General features: G+C 49.3%; 4 protein-coding genes and 1 non-coding gene across 5 annotated transcripts; all 5 read right to left on the reverse strand.

The window, feature by feature from the left end:
- Window positions 1–262: 262 nt before the first annotated feature.
- Window positions 263–359, reverse strand: BCR38DRAFT_t376. Its single transcript has one exon. It is a non-coding gene; the product is annotated as a tRNA-Leu (tRNA).
- Window positions 360–2,244: 1,885 nt separating this feature from the next.
- On the reverse strand, window positions 2,245–3,049 carry BCR38DRAFT_357041 (cutinase-domain-containing protein; the record flags this gene model as incomplete). Its single annotated transcript, XM_040857072.1, has 3 exons — window positions 2,245–2,456; window positions 2,528–2,682; window positions 2,745–3,049. The coding sequence occupies 3 exons, from the start codon at window positions 3,047–3,049 to the stop codon at window positions 2,245–2,247; spliced, it is 672 nt and encodes a 223-aa protein (XP_040709544.1).
- A 780-nt stretch (window positions 3,050–3,829) lies between these two features.
- Window positions 3,830–7,335, reverse strand: BCR38DRAFT_452606 (uncharacterized protein). Its single transcript, XM_040861536.1, has one exon. The coding sequence runs from the start codon at window positions 7,323–7,325 to the stop codon at window positions 4,047–4,049; it is 3,279 nt and encodes a 1,092-aa protein (XP_040709545.1). The 5' UTR covers window positions 7,326–7,335; the 3' UTR covers window positions 3,830–4,046.
- A 3,052-nt stretch (window positions 7,336–10,387) lies between these two features.
- BCR38DRAFT_506284 (uncharacterized protein) lies at window positions 10,388–11,226 on the reverse strand (the record flags this gene model as incomplete). Its single annotated transcript, XM_040864938.1, has 3 exons — window positions 10,388–10,723; window positions 10,929–11,100; window positions 11,141–11,226. The coding sequence occupies 3 exons, from the start codon at window positions 11,224–11,226 to the stop codon at window positions 10,559–10,561; spliced, it is 423 nt and encodes a 140-aa protein (XP_040709546.1). The 3' UTR covers window positions 10,388–10,558.
- An 89-nt stretch (window positions 11,227–11,315) lies between these two features.
- BCR38DRAFT_403386 (P-loop containing nucleoside triphosphate hydrolase protein) lies at window positions 11,316–15,162 on the reverse strand. Its single transcript, XM_040857797.1, has 2 exons — window positions 12,355–15,162; window positions 11,316–12,294 (listed from the first exon to the last, which is right to left on the reverse strand). The coding sequence occupies exons 1-2, from the start codon at window positions 14,967–14,969 to the stop codon at window positions 11,568–11,570; spliced, it is 3,342 nt and encodes a 1,113-aa protein (XP_040709547.1). The 5' UTR covers window positions 14,970–15,162; the 3' UTR covers window positions 11,316–11,567.
- Window positions 15,163–16,370: the final 1,208 nt, after the last annotated feature.

The raw sequence follows: 16,370 nt of genomic DNA on the forward strand, positions 1-16,370 counted from the left end.
GTTGGAGGATAATATCAACTAGTGTAGGGTATATATAGATAGAGTAAGTAGTGAACGTTACAAGAGCCGGACCAATTATGAGCCATTTACGATGCCAATCACTACGTTTATTATAAAAGAGCCCAAAAATGGAGTTGATTAATATGACAAATTGCGATTGTCAAGGTATTGACAACTGGTACTCATGATAGCGATGGAAGTAAATAAAAAGAAGCAGAATCAGGAAGTTCAAAGGATTCTTTGAATAAAATGGCAAAAGATATGATCAGAGTGGGATTCGAACCCACGCCTATTACTAGACTAGCATATTTCAAGAATGCACCTGAAGCTAGCGCCTTAGACCGCTCGGCCATCTGACCTTGATGAACCAGTTGAGATGGATTTTCCCATCTCATTTCGCCAACCTTGATTGGTGCTTCTGTGTGTCTGAAAAATATTCTCGTTAAAGTCTATCAAGTAAGTAGTATGGGTAAGTCGTCGAGTAATGTGGTTGGTAACATATCGCGGGTAATGCTCCATCGGGGGAAAATCCTGCAGCGGGGCATCACTTTTGCTGTGACAGCGGGCTTCTGATAAGCCGCAATGCGGATCTGGCTGCAGAGACCCACATCATCCAATACTACGAGACTTCAGGATTTTTCAGTATCATATGACAAAAAGTTCAGTGTGTATCGTGAGTCATCAACGAAATTTCCGTGTATTTCCACAGTTTCGAGCTCTAGGAAATCTCTGATGTTGCAAGGATCGTTTGGAATTCCGTATTCCGAGAGTAGATTGTCCGGGGGGTGGACAGAATAAACGGTGCATTAAGGGTGGAATGATATGAGATAGCTGTTATTCTATAGTAGTAGATCAGGTATCGCTTGATGATCCTGCCTCAGTTCGCCGTTTCACAAATCAGAGCAGCATTCCAGGGTGCTCGTTGCATCCGGCGGAATGGCTAGATCCAATGTCATGCTGGAAGTGGCTAGTAATTGATTCAGTCATATGTTAGTGTACCGATATTAACATGATACTAAAGTCATGATTTATTGTGTATCGTCCAGGAGCTCAAGATGGATGGTTCGGAATCAAAACTCGGTCCCGTTTGGTAGCAATCTTGTCCATTTTCGTTCTCCTGAATATCGTATTTGATGACGACTAGGTTCTGTGTTGCTGTCTAGAGCGCCAGATCCACGACTCCACGGATACCTGTCTGCAGCTCTACTCCTGCAGATGGCGAATCCCACGGAGCAGATGACACAGCGTACAGAGGATCACGAAAGTCAACGAGAAAGTCCACTGGGATACACCGAGACCACCGAGACAAGTACGGACTGAGTACGTGTAACAAATTATCAAATTATCAAGTACGACACTTTGGTGTCCCTCTCGTGCGGATGGATCCCTTACAGAGAGTCTCCAATACGCAGCAGAGTGCGCGTTCGTCGGGCTGTAAGAAATAAACACAGGTTGTACGCAGGTCTTCTCGCAAACGACGCCGGTATTAGGCTGCGAAATGGAAGTTTCTATAGAAAATCAGTTGGAAATGCTGAGTGATGCATCTCCTAGCATGTGCCGTTATCTATAGTCGGTGGCTTCTCTCTATTGACCAATCAGAATACAGTTCTGAATAGCAATCAGGCCTTCTTTTAAATAAAAGAAAAAAGTAAAACCCATGACATAACTGTAAAATACGGGTAAATGTACACCGCAGTAGGGTCATGCGCTTAGAATATTCCCGGCACATGGATCTCGACAGCCGAAGAATATGCTGTCTCCATGGCACCATTGCGATGGGGTTACACCCAACGGACTTCCAGAGAGTCCCACTAACATGTCAATCAAATTTACACGAACAATAGCCTCAGTTCCCAGGCCATATAGAATACATTTAGAAGTGCAAACGAAGAGGGGTGCGTGAACAATTAATGATTGCTAGTACTATCTACACAATTTGCTGTAATATTCATACAACTCCAGTAATGGCTGGCTTACATAACCCAATATCCTGATGACAAAACGCTTTGGATTCACCAAAATCCTAACTCTGATTGCCCAAATGATCATTTAATCAATGTTCGAGATTATCACATAGTGGTGTAGACTGTCGTTTCTTATGAGACCAACAGTAACGAAATTATGAAAAAATGACAATGCGCAAGCATAAAGACCAGTGGTGAGATGTGTCGCAACTTGAGGGTTTGCCCAGGGGCTTGTAACGCATCGTGCCATCTCTACCTCCATCGCCATGCCATGGCCGGCCTAGTGCTTCTGCCGACCTGTGGCAGCACCAGTTGTCCCGTTCCCAGCCGCGACAAGAGAAGCGACGAACGAAGCTGCCTCGCCCGCGTCCTGTTTTCCGTATGTCAGATGTGCCTGCTTAATCTGACTCCCACCTTGGCAAATGTTATCGTCCGCATGGCAGATGATCTTGGTTTTGGCGGCCGGGACGCCCTGGACAGGTTGACCGTTATCTATGGAAAGGAGTACAGGTCAGTTTGTCATAGTCTTGCGACGAGAAATGGTGGTCATTGGGATGGCATACCAGGATCTCCGAAGCACAGCGCTGCCGTCTTGCCAGTGGTCGCAGCAGGCAGCGCCTTCGCAGCATTGTGCACAAGTTGACAGCCTTGCGAGTATCCTGCCATGACGATATTGGATTTAGGGCACGTCGATATCGCCTTAGTAACCAAATCCGCCCTGTATTCCATGTCAGCCAGTTACTCAAACCATAATCCACGACTTGGTTTAGTGAATCTGACATAGTTTTCGAACCCGCCTTGTCACCCCCGTCCAAGAAGCCAGGCACATCAGCGGGATATTCAACCCCCTGGACAGCCAAATTCTGAGGGCCAATTTTCTGAGCGATAGCCTGGAAGGTGGGAGGACCGGCAAGGGTGCCTACATTACCCCCCTCGGTGGTGCCACGCGCGAATATAACGATGGCAGATTTGCATGCTCCCTGCATGAGGCCATTTTGTGTGTTTCCCGTGAAGTCCTGGGCTGCTTGGCGGGCTCCGAGGGGATTGGCAAGGGCTGTGCCGACCAGGGCATAGGCCAATATCATTTGGTAGAGCATTGGAGCGTTTAGAGTGAGCGCGAAAACACAGTCTAGATTAATGAAGTTGTACGGGCGAATAAGATATTGACACAAACTACAGCAGCATGAGGCCTTATAGCTGAGGCAGGACGGGTTCACTCAGCAAGGGTTTCATTTCATCCGATCATATGAGCTGCCCCTATTCCCATACACGCAGACCTGGACGTTCTTCGGGAGATGATACCAAAAAGGAAATAAACAAAAAGCCTGTGAGGTTCCTCGGCAAGTAAGACTCGTACTCGTCATGTTGTGTCTGATTCTGTCTAGTGCAGTGCTTAAAAGATATTGCAGGTCCGCATACCGTGGCCTCTAATGATCGCGACTCGATCCCAAATGCGGCCAGATGCTTTGCGTCTGTCCTCATGTCCCCATGCATCGTGAGATGGTACCTTTGCGCAGCCTTCGGAAGAATCTCACAGGGAGATTCCATAGGCAATTAAAAATGTTGCTGATGGGTTTGAAGCAGGGCTGTGTATAGGCATATTTGTTGAGACGAAGATGCGATTGGCCGTTACATGAGATGATTTTCTTGAAACGAGTGTTGTGAAACGTGTTCTGGCTCGAAGCTTGAAGAAACCTCTGTTTTCCGCAAGAGCCTCATACCACGACTACGCTAATCTTTCATCGGCCTTTCAATTACCGTCTGTTTCTACTTAAAGCATTGATGACCACTCTATGACAGTTGCTGACTCGGCCATCCCTTGTGGTTGGTAACAGGGCTGGACGGAAGGTATGGCGGTTGATAGGCACAGGGATAGTACAACTCTTTCCGAAAGCTATATCGTCATTTGCAGCACAAGCTCCATATGCTTTTACAGAAATTTTCTATAATTTCAGATCCAACGAAAAGACCACAAGGAAGCATGGTACAATGGTATGGTGACATTAAGTGCAATTCGGGCAAAGTTAGGTGCATTCGTATGTATAATCGGCTGGTCCAGTTGCAACCACTTGACTCCATCACTTATTGAAACCAACCATTCCGACTCTTAGCCCTAGTCTCTAAGAGATTCGAAGTGGCCTCTCCCCGCAATCTGATCCTCTCCACCGGACTGCCCAACCACGCATGTAGCAATTGATGAGCCCTCGTCACGACCTCGTTATCATTGGGGTCTGATCCCGACTGGAGTAGCTCGTCAGCAATTTCAATCTTGAGGTACTCTTTCAGCCCAATCTTTGTCTTTCCGCTTATCTCCGGTGTCGTAAATTCAAGTGCAACGCGGACGTGATGTTCCCGCGGGGCGATGTTCATATAGTTCTTGAACTTGGGCCAATTTTCATGGTAAGGCGCGTCTTCCGCAAGGAGTTCGTCTAACAGGGATGAAGCATCTGCGACCATGGTTCTGATATGGCTTTCCCAATGTGAGTTAGGCTTGCTAGTTGTGTGCTTTTCTTTGAAGATCTTAAGTTTCAGGGACAAGGTATCGGGAAGGGTTGCAGGTTCACGGTTGGTATCGCACTGCCATTCATCCGTACGAAGACTCTGCACGCGCGTGAGGACGTGCTGAAGAACTGGGAGACAGTTCGTAAGCCAGATTGTCTTAGGGTAGGACTTGGAACGACCGGGAATCAAGTGAGAAAGCAGTTCGTTAAGCTCAGGAGTTCGTGACCCCATCAGAAAGTATTCAACCCATTGGAGGAGGAAGTCTTGTATCTCCAGGACTGATAAACGACCTTTCTCCGGCGAGGGCACTAGTCTCGCAAGAATGTTGGCAGCTTGGTTTATCCCTAGAGGGAAAGCTTCGCTACCCGGATTCGACCATAGTGACAGCCAATGTTTACCAGCGTTAGATCTCAACAGTTCCGGATCATTCCGAACAGCCTCGTTGGTTGCAACTAAGCTATCGCTTGGACACAGGTTGACCGCGGCGAATTGTTTGGCAACCTCGAGATTCGCGCGAGTCCAGCATTCAGCCTCTGACTGGAAGTGCTGCAAAAACAGGCTAGGCACCGCGGGGATCGTCGGTAAATAATTGACGGAAATATTAAATCCATGCCGCTGAATGAATATTGCATTCCATCGACGATTATTGTGTCCTGATTCGACAATTGTAGGTTCCAGTATACGCTTCAAAAATTGCTGGCGTCGGGGAGAATTGGGCTTCCACTTGTTCAGAGCGGACATAAGAAGATTTAGAATAGGTGTCTCTTCAGCCACCGCTGGTAGAGGAGCATCACCAGCCTCTGCTGCTGTCCACTCCTCTTCGGTAGTTGGGCGTCGTTCGTTCATGGACGCCGCCAAGGGAGTTACATACTCCTCTAGCACATCAAAAACAGTCGATTCGAGGTTTTGGTCTGTGTTGTCTGCAAGAATTTCCAGCAAGCTCTCGACGATAGCGACGCGGATATCAGCATGAGACGCACATTTCAGCAATCGGACCAAGATGTTACACGCAAATTGCTGATCGAGAAAATTGGCCCTGCTCAGCATCTGCACGATCATCTTGACAGTCGTCACCTTGACTACTGGCTGGAAATACTGTGACGCGTCGTCAGATGCCGCTGATGGGAGACCAGTTGATGTTTTTTGACTCGGAACTTGCGGCTGAGCGGCTTTTGCTGCTCGTTTCTTAGCTTGCTCCTGGGCGAGTTTCTGCGAAGCCTCCTCAACGCGAGACGACAGTCCATCGAAGAAACTATGTGCTTCTCTCGCTGATAGACGCCGCAAAAAGCGAATGCTAAACAAGTGTCTGTGCCATGAGCTGTCATCCTGCTGGCCCAGCACGACCTGCTGCACCAACTCGCAAGCAAGTACAGGCCGGTCACCGCGAGTTACACACTTGGTCACAGCCATGGTTGCCTGGCGTACATCAGGGTCATCTGTCTCATTTTTGGCAAGACGCGTCATCAAAGATCTGGCTAATTGCACAAGAAACTGAACAGGCATGACACATGACAGCATTTTGATGCTTTCCAGTGGCTGTGATACGTCGGTTATTTTGCTAACCCGTTCCAGGAAGTCTTGATCGAGGTACAAAGCCGGAAACCTAAGATCATCTTTCGAAGGGAAGGGGTATAGCAGTAGGGAGGCATCTGAGCCGTACTTCGTGTTGATATACGCAATCGCCGCAGCTGCAAGCGCATCTCCCGCCCCTCGTGGGAATAGACGGGAAGAACAATCATCCCAAAGAATCAATGGATAGTCATCTTCCGCGGTCCACGACTTTCTCTCTGAGGAGAACGCTGAATCGATGGTAGGACTTGACCATTTGCTCGATATGCAGTTGAGCATGCAGTCCAAAATGCACTCTGGAAGTTGCCTCCGTTCGATTGGCACTGTCTTCTCAATTGGAACGGGGTTCCATTCGGTAGGGTTTGCGGTGCCATCATCCGAAGGCAGCGTCAACCGTAGTTTCTTGTACGATGGTGCGATGTCGTCCGGGAGAGATGTGTCTGTTCCTTGTACCGCTCTTCGGAATTTAGTCCTCCAGAATCTTGTTGCCTCTTCGGTCGACATTCTCGACCCATTAAGTTTATCGAGAGCGTGGTTCCAAGCCGCATGAACGCGGGTCTTGAATTCGCTTGCATTTGTGGTGAGGTAATGCTTAAGTGCATAGTCGTAGTCGTCAACGAACGGTCCGATGGCTTCACAAGTTTCATCGTCGCTTGGTGGCGGCGACAGAGCCAACGCTCCATCAGCGAAAACGGTGTCTTTGACACGAGATTCCAGATACGGCATGTGCAACTGTCCTTTGAGATCTGGCAGGAGCTGCTGGATGGCCAGTCCCCGAGGCCAGGGTTTCGGCAAAGCGGTGACTGCAGGTCGCACTTTAGCCCGGTAGTCGCGCCATAGATCATCCCGTGCCATGGCCAGTCGGTCCAGGAACTCACAAGTTGCCAGGCCGGGGTTTCGCACGGGCTCCCAGTGAACGAAGGGTCCATAAATATCTCGATAAAGCAGTTTTTCATGACCGTCTCGGAGACCGAATCGCTCTGCTCCCAACAACATGTCTATCGTCGGTTCCCAGATATTGTCGAAAATATCTTGGCTGGGGACGCCGTATTCATGAGCTCTGTCCATGCGGGCACGTATCACCTGCGGAATAAGAAGAAAGACCGAGTTCCAATAGAACCGTACGAATGTTGGCTCGCGAAGACCCATTGACACAGTTTCCAATAGCTGTAACATGACTTTGTTCGCCGCCTCGATATCCGCTTTGATCTTCTCTAGGTCAAATTTCGATTTGGTAAACCGTCTCAATGGGGTTGCACTTAGCAGTTGCAGTCCCTCTTCGGTCAGCATTGTATCCTCTTGGAATATCGCTCTGATAGTTAGTGAATCACCATTGAAGCGCCGTGCCCACAGCAGTGTTTTCCCGTATACCTCGATGGATCCAGCAGCAATGGATAGCAGCAGCGCTGCTTTGGCCCACTTTGCACGATCCTCCCACTCCAGAGCGAAATTTGCTTTGTTCTTTCGATCTTTGATGGCTTTTCTTGTTCGAGGGAGGCACTCCGCACCTTTACTACTCTGAACAGCCCGTGCCGACAGATATGCCAGCATGATCTCTGCGTCACCAAAGCAGTCGCCATCTGGCTCTCTCGACTTAGTAATACTATGTCCGCCGAAGCGGTCGATCGTAATAAAGTCAGCGGCGGGATGGACGCGGAATAGGCGGTTGAGCAACTCTAGAGCGGGCACAGGGGGCAACAGTGTGAACAATTCCGTGTTCCACTTTTGGTCCATTTCCTTCAACCTCTTGTCGCCCTCGTCGTCAGAGCAAGAGTCGAGATCAACTTGGCAAGACTTCGCATTCCTCAGAATTAGCTTCAAAAGTTGGTATCGTACGCTAGGAGACACCGTTTGCAGCATTGATGTCGCCGACTCCAGGTTGCTCGATGTGTGGGCAGGCATCAGAGAGATCAGTATGCCAAGGATATCCTGGAGTCTCCCGCGTCCCTCGCGAGACCGTTTCCATGCTTGGATGGCATAGAAGAGAATATCCTGCTTTCCCCAGCGGATTTTCTCGGAAATACTGGGTTCCTTCTGGATACATTCGAGAATCAGCTCAAGGGCCTGTATATGAACATGGTCAGGCTCTCGCTTGTGTGTCAACCTTCTCAACAGCGGAATTGCCACGGTCTCCATGAACATGTCCTTGTTCGCCTTCAGCGCAATATTGTTTGTAGTGAGTCTTTTCAAGACTAAAATGGTAAATGTTTGGCTCTGGCTCATCAGATGACGTGACATGTTGAGCTTCTTTCCTTCGCCTTTTCCTGGGAACATAGCGGCAATGGCTCTCGCTTCAAATGACGTGGCATGGGCATCGCATGCCTTGCGAGCCAGTCGGTGGTTCTCAGCATCAGACCATGCGAGTGCCGTGGCCGGCGTGCAGGCGGGAACAATGCGTTTGTAATGTGCTATCAATGGACGCGTGTCCGGATTCCGCGGCACATCAGCTCGGTTTCCTGCCGTATTGCAAAGCGCATCGAACAGCGAAGTCATGCATCTTTGCCTCACTTCCACAGCTGAGCGCGCGGTGCATGAAGACTCCAGAGTCTCGCAAAAGACGGCTACTTCATCAACCGACATGCTTGCCATCAGAGCCAGAACTCCATCTGTCTTGCCGACAGCATCCCATACCGCGGGGAAGCCGTTATCGGTACGTAGCCATTTTCCAAAACGACGAATGGCTACCTTGCGTGCAAGAACTGAGATGTTTTGCTGGAGAACGGCTGCGACGGCGTCGGGTTCCTTGCAGACCGAAAGCCAGACATGAAAGACGGTTGGGAAGACAGCGCCTGATGCAACACTGGTGATGAGATAGTCTGAAATATATTTCCAGTCCAATTCAATAAGAAGGGACTGGAAGTAGGCAACAAGCTCAGCTGGAGCGCTGTTGCGGAGTCTGGCGTTGTCTAAAGTGGCCATGTCGGCGACGGTAACTGACTTAGGCAATCAAATCCTCAACACAACATAACAGATCAGTGAAGTTCAGTAAATTCAGAGCAAACCGGTCATCAGCAGATCGGTTAGGGGTTATGGTTGTTATCTGTATATGATTCTTTAGCAAATAAATCCGTATCCTCTTGTGCGGATAGAGGGGTTTGGATGGGAGACGAACGAATGCTGTGCCACAGCTTCCCAAAACAATTTCAGTCAGCGTATGCGATGAGTCTTACGGTCAGGGGATTAAGCCACCAGCAATTCATTATTATTATTATTAAATACGCCGTAGGCTCGAAGCCCCCGGTACCTCTACTAGTACTCCCGTATGTCAAACCGTGCCCTAATGGCTGGACTAAATACATACGCTGCGTCGTCGGTTCGCCCTATTGGCGACTGCGTTACGTCCACTACCATACTACGTTGGTTCTCAACGTACCAACAAAGTCCCCCCTGAGAACCAGCAATTCAAAGTCAGACAAGAATGACGTTAAGCGCTTGCCGCTTATGTGCTTGCAGCGCGACGGATCGCCTGCCTGGCGGCCATAGTTGGTGCATCCATCGCGCGGATTTACCTTAGCCCCTGCAGGTAGAGCAAAATATGAGGAAATGAGACAGGAGAATTGCACGTGATATTTTTACGTGGTAATGAAGCATTTAGGGCTAATGATGGTCCTTCAACTTGGTAGTGAGTGCATTTGATAGGAAAACAAAACATTTGTAGATTCTATCAACACGCAAAGTCTGGAACATTTGCACGACTGCATCACCTTAGAGTAAAATCACGGGCCGCTCCAATCCAGCAAACACCACCCGGAGCACCGTGCGTTTTATGCTGATCTATCCCAATACCACTGGCCACTTCCGATTGTCATGTAGCAAGCATTAAACAAAATCAAACGTGTAAGAATCGAATGATAGACATGATTTCCTATGTTGAGGAACCCTCAGTATCTCCTCAAGCTACTGTCGTCAACTGAGCGGCCAGTTCTGCACTTCAGAGAGTACGATACCCTGTTACGACCTTATAAGCTTGTTGTACCGGCTTAACAACGCCTTCCACGGTATCCGTACGTACGGCACAAGAGAAAAGAGAAGAGCCAATACAGTCAGTACGGCCAGATACGCAATTGGAGATGAATACATTTCTCAAAATAACAACCTAGGCTTGCAAAGAGAGCCAAAAGGAGTTAATCTACTGCTTAAAGTATATAATTTGGGTGTGATCTAGTTCGGGTGTGTTTTCCTATACTAATTAATAAGTTACTCGATCAAACATTTGGTGTTTTCAGAGTTGACTCTATGCAAATGGGGTCCAATGCAAAAGGGTGTCGATGCGGGGTAGTGCTGTCACAACCACGACTCCAAAGGACTTCGGGATATATTCATTATGATCATTGCTGTCAAACACATCTTGAACTGCATAGCTCTTATCCAGAAGCTGGAAACGGTATCATACTCTCCGCCCCCGTGTCTAGCATGTACTGAAGTCCTTCCATTATTTGAGAAAGCAACAGTGTGTTCCAGTTAACCTTCGCCATCCATACACAATCGATAATCTGCACTCTCGCCCACTGCCGTTCAAGTCACTAGTGCACGACCTCTACATGGTCGTCCATGTACACAACCCTCTCGGTATGCGCGACCGTTATGGGAGTCTTGATATTGTTGTCGGGATTCTGGAGCTTGGAATCCTGAGCCATGGGATCCTGGACATCCTGGAGGATCCTCTCATCCTCAGTGGGGTAGGCGTGCTTCCATACGGTTCACAGCAAGTGCTTGAACAAGCCCTACATGGATTCAATACTTCGTCCCTTGAGTTCAGGCAAGCAGAAGTAGATGAAGATGAGACTGATGTAGCAGGTGACGGCGAAGAAGAGGAACCGTATGCCATCTAAATTCAGCCTGTAGTCAATTCCATGGGTTGGTAGTTTTTCCGTTCTGAGCGGGATTACTTACAGTTCTTATCATACGTGGCGTGGCATAAGTGATGCCATAGTTGACGAGCCAGTTGGTGGACAGACATTCACACATGCTGATGGAGCGGGTTCTCGGATGGAGGAGCTCAGCGGCGGTGACGTATGGAGCGACGGGGTGGTCAAAGGACCATCCAAAGGCGTAGCCGTAAATCCTGAGGAATGTTGTCCGCAACTCTTTTGGCGACGACATACCAGATAATCCCAACGATGTCCCTCGTAGAAGTTCCACCACCAACAGTGGGATTGGCGAAGTGAACGTAAAGCGCAATGTAGAGCATAGCGGCGGCTTGACTCGTCGGCTCCGATCATGAGCAGCAGTCGGTCAACGCTTGGAATGAACCTTGAGTGTAGACGGGCGGACAAGTTACTTAAATAGTCAATTCCCAAGAGAAAGAGCCGTGAGACAGAAACATTTCATGAGTCGCATTTTATATCTACCATTACCAGTCCATCTATCATTAACGCCTCTATGTCCTTTCCGTCTATGCGCAGCACCAGAATGGCTGTCTAGTACCAATGCAAGCTACATAGAATTTATCCCAAAGACAAACCACAATGTATCGAGATCGTCCTCAACGTTCGTGAAGTCATCAGCTCGGCCATCGTCGAGTTTTACCCCTTATTCCTCGTCGTCAGTGTCAGGCGGGTGCGGTGTTCCCTTGGGACTGTTGAGCCATTCGATATGTCTCAACCGTCTTCGGACTTCCTGCTCCTTGAGCTCCTTCTTGGTCTTCTTTCTCTTCTTCCTCCCCTTGAACTTCATGTCGCTGTTATCCTCAGTACCACTGTTGACAGCGGAGCTGACAGCGCTAGATGCAGCTGTGGACGTAACGCCCGATGTGAGGCCAGAGTTGGAAGGAGATCCCTCAAATCGTGAAGCATCGACGGCCGCATTGCCCTTCATGGTCATACGCCCGTCGTTGATGTGCCACTGCTCAGACGCCAAGGCGCCAACGAATTCCTCGTTATGAGAAATCATGACTACACCTCCCTTGAAGTCACGGATGGCAATGGCCAAGCCGCCCAGCGAGTCACGATCCAAGAAATTAGTCGGCTCGTCGAGAACAAGTAAATGGGGGTTGTTCCACATGGCACCGGCGATGACGACCTTGACCTTCTGTCCACCAGAAAGCGAGCCAATCTCGTTGTGGTTTGCAATATCAGGGTCGAGGCCCAAGTCTTCAAAGTGCTTGCTGATGACGGTGGGCTGCAGTTCACGATAACCAAGACCTTCACGCGACGCTTCATGGTCATCGAATTCTTGGACCAGCTTGTTGAATCCCCATTCGATAAGAGTCTCGCGGGAAACTTGGGAGTTGTACTTAGGAAGCGTGGCTCTCCATTTTCTACGATAACATTAGCATGAAAAGAACGAAGCACGGTGGCAAGAGGTTGGGGCTACTTACACCTCGTACTGGAAGGACTTCTTCCACTTCTGCCGACCGACAAGAGCCTCTAGCTGACGGCTAGCATTGCCGTCGCCGAGATCAATGAATTTGTCCATCTGCTCGCGGTCCTTATCGGAGAGAATGCGAGTCTGCTTGAGGAAAACTTCCCGATCGTCACCGTTGGCGTAACGCCATTGTAGGTACTGATTGGGGGTCTTCTCAAGATGCATTTCAACGTGCTCCAGAGCATGCTGCTTGATGTACCCAATACGCAAGTTCGGATGCTTCTCGACTCTGCCCGCGGTTGGGACGACCTCGCCAGTCAGGATTTTGATCAGAGTTGACTTGCCAGCACCGTTGGGACCAATGACGGCAACTCGAGACGAGAGCGTCAGTTGGCAAGTCGCATCACTCAATGAAGGCTTAGGAGCTTTCGGGTATTGGTAGGAAACGTTGCTCATGCGGATGATTGCTCGCGTCTGCGACTTGACGCCTGACAAGATTCCGGGTGGCGGGAACTTGAACTGGACGTTAGACGCAGAAAGCGTGTAGTAAGCCTTGGCTTCGGGCCTGATGTTGACGAAATCGTTCAAGTTGCCCTTGAAGTGGCCTAGCTTCTTGCCAGGCTCGTAGTGATAAATGTCGGTCGTGACGTTGTCCAGGAATCCGGAGTCGTGGGAAACGATCAAGCTGGTGATGTCGGTGTGGGTCTTCAGGTAGTTCTCCAGCCACTTGATGTTGGCAACGTCCAAGTGATTGGTAGGTTCGTCAAGCAAGAGCACATCAGCCTTCTGCAACATGGCTCTAGCCAATGCGAGCTTCATCTTCCATCCACCAGACAATGAGCCGACCTTTTGAGATTGGCGGCCCTCAGGACCAGCGGTAAATCCGAACTCGGCCAGAACTTCGGAGATCTTCTCTCTACCCGCCGAAGCGATAGTAGGATCCTTGGCCATGAAATCCAAAATGGTAATGTCGGTATCTTCACCCTGGTTGTGCTCAACGTAGCACGTGCGAAGAACGTCTTGAGGCGGAAATCCTTCAAGCTTGCCGCCTGCAATGCTCTTCATCAGGGTCGACTTTCCAGCACCGTTTCGACCGCAAAGACCGTATCGGTGACCCTTGAGGAGGCGCAGGTTCGTGTGAGAAAGAAGAAGCATGCCACCATAGGCAAGCGAAAAGTCGGCATTAACAATTTCAGTCTCGCCATCGTCCTCCCTCTCAGGAACACCATACTTGCGGTGGTCCTCGTCCACGTAGTATTGCTGGACGGAAGATGCAACGGATTCATTGGCACCGTCCTGGCGCATCAGGCCCTTCAGGTACGGGGCGATCCTAGCTGTGATGCGGTCCACTTGACGGTGGTTTACATCTTCGGCGACCATGCCGCAGACGTAAAGGCGCGCGTTCTTGAAAAATTCCAGATCGCACGAAAAACCTCCGTTTTTCTTGATGACGGAGTCCAGCACTTTGGCAACATCTTCGGCAGAAGTTCTCTCCACGATGGCTTCATCGTGGCCAGTCGCCATGGCCTTGTCCATGACATCCATGGCACGTTGTGCGAGCTCACGCACCTCTGGCAGTGAAGCTCTGTCATAGACACCTTTGACACCAGGCTGCAACTTGGGCAGGAAGATACGCGCCTCGATAGGGTCGTGGACCAACTTGGTCAAGTTTTCGGTGATGACAACGCTCTGGCGTAGCACCTCTTGTGTGGTAGAAGGGTTGTTGAGCGTACGTTCGAGGAAAGGCGTAAGGAGGGCGAGAACAGGAGAAGTGACAATGGCAACGAAGGTCGTCTGCGAGAGGGCATGAACAGCCTTTTGGAGTGATTGAGTTGATGGATGGTGCATGGTCTCGATCAACAGAGGGATTCTGGGAGCAACATCGTCGTTGGACAGGAGTGTGGTGAGAGACTGCATGGTGACCACGGCCTGCCTTTCGACATCGGCCTTGAGGTCGTGCATGTCGCCTTCAACGATGGGAATGAGGCTGGCAAGTTTTGTTCCCATGGCTTCGCGGAGGGTATCCTTCTCTTGTGCTTGTTCCTTAGTGCTGCCAATCTCCATCTTGGCCTTGTCAGCCATCTTTTGTATCAGCTTCAATGCACCGACTCTGCCTTGCCATTTGCCCGTCCTCTTGAGCATGTAGGCGATGAGTGCTGGCAGCAAGCCCACTACCATGGCCTCGGCGCTGAGATGGCCAAAAAGCGCATCGATAGCGTATTGCGCTGATTCCTTGACGGCAGTGCCTTTGTCTGACAGGGCATCGAGTGCGGGGGCGAGCATGCCACCATCTTGGAGAAGAAAGATGAACTCGCTCAAGGGCTGTCGTGCGGGCATCTTCTCGAAGAGGGCGCCTAGGCAGTTCATACTTCCTTCGCGTCTCCCAGCTGACTTCTTATCGGCCACAGCCTTTTTGATCTCTGCGAGGACGCCATACTTGTTGACACCTTGAAAGCCAGTTGTGTTCAGAAGCAATTCGCACAGAGCGTAGGAAGCATCGACCGAGGCAGCAGAAGTTGGCGCAGTGAAAATCGTGTGGATAATTGAAGAAACCTCGTCTTGGGTTGGTGGGGGAGGGGTTTCGCCGGATTTGGCGACCATGGTCGGCGGCGACGTAGGGTGCGGCATTGTGATGGAAAGTGTTTAGGGAATGACTTGAAACACACAGAGCAAGTATGGGCGAACAAAGAGCCTCAAGTAGAGAGGCTTGCGCTGGATACAGAGGAAACCAGCAAATGCCCAAAATGCCCTCGACCACGGGCAGGAAAAAGTGTAGTGAGACTGAGACCAGCAAATCTCACTTTCGCAAATTGTCAGAAATTCTGGTAGAGGGTGGCGGTGCCCCTTATCCGGCTAGCGGAATGCGGTCCTCTTCAAAATCGATTTTTTTTCTTATCGCTGTAAACCTTGGCACAAGGCCAAGGATAGCATGTGGGACAGGGCATAGACCATCGATGCGCCGTTTCACCTTTCGCTTTCCACTTTCCTCCAGTTCCTACTGTGTAAAGTCCATATGTCAGCACTGAACAAGCGGAAAAAGGGACGTCGAAAATGCGAATTTCGGTATGAGTATTGTCGTTTCTCGTAGGTTTTGTCGTTGAAATTCGACAAAGTCAAGAAGTAGACAGCCGCTATAGTGCGTGACTGGCGTTCAGAGGATGTGACTAAAAGTAGTATAGTGCGTAGGCATATTCCCGGCTCCATACAAAGGTAAAAGGCGTGTTGGGCATCAAGGACATTCCCTAGTGCAAATCTGGACCTAACCTCAGGTCCCACATTTATATCAGAAACTCAAGCTTGTAACCACAACTAGTCAGCTTAGAGTATTCCAAGAACAGGCAGCGGTTCATAAATAACACTCTGTCCTCAATCGTCAACTCAGGAAGTCGCTGCTCTTCGTAACAACAACCCTGAAGGAGCGCATACGACCATGGCACTAACCCAACTTTTCCTCCAAAGCAGCGACAACGCAGACAATAGCATGTAGGCATACTTGTATTCAATGGCATGGTTCGATGATAAATAGTCGTAATGTAAGAGTTCACGGAAATTAGCAACTCAGGCAGACTCCTCGGAACTCAAATTAAATAAATAAGCTAACCAACAACTTGAACTTTCAGAAGGTGTGTTACACTCTGACAATCACGACTTTATACAAACTATTCAAAACATTGAGATCTGACCCATTCATCGTGTGGCGTTATATCATCTCTGGTTACTACGGAGTGATGTCAGGACTACCGGCTTCAATAGACCTGAACGTAGTTGGGCAGACCCATGGTTTCGCTATTCCGGAAAGCCTTGAATTTAATTGGTGATAACTTGAGCACCATCTCGCCAAGCTCAGCTACATCAGTCAAATCCTCAGTTCTTAGTGAGATATACACCATTACTTCTCTATATCTCGAAATGTAACAGTTGACTAGACTCGGGCATAATAAGCTGTAGCAACCTAGAAAGATCCTACTTCAATCCCTAGTGTCAGCACAGAAATAAATACCGACAGCATAGTGTTTTGATGGAATACTT

The sequence above is a fragment of the Pseudomassariella vexata genome, assembly GCF_002105095.1.
Source record: "Pseudomassariella vexata strain CBS 129021 chromosome Unknown BCR38scaffold_28, whole genome shotgun sequence".
Taxonomy (NCBI): domain Eukaryota; kingdom Fungi; phylum Ascomycota; class Sordariomycetes; order Amphisphaeriales; family Pseudomassariaceae; genus Pseudomassariella; species Pseudomassariella vexata.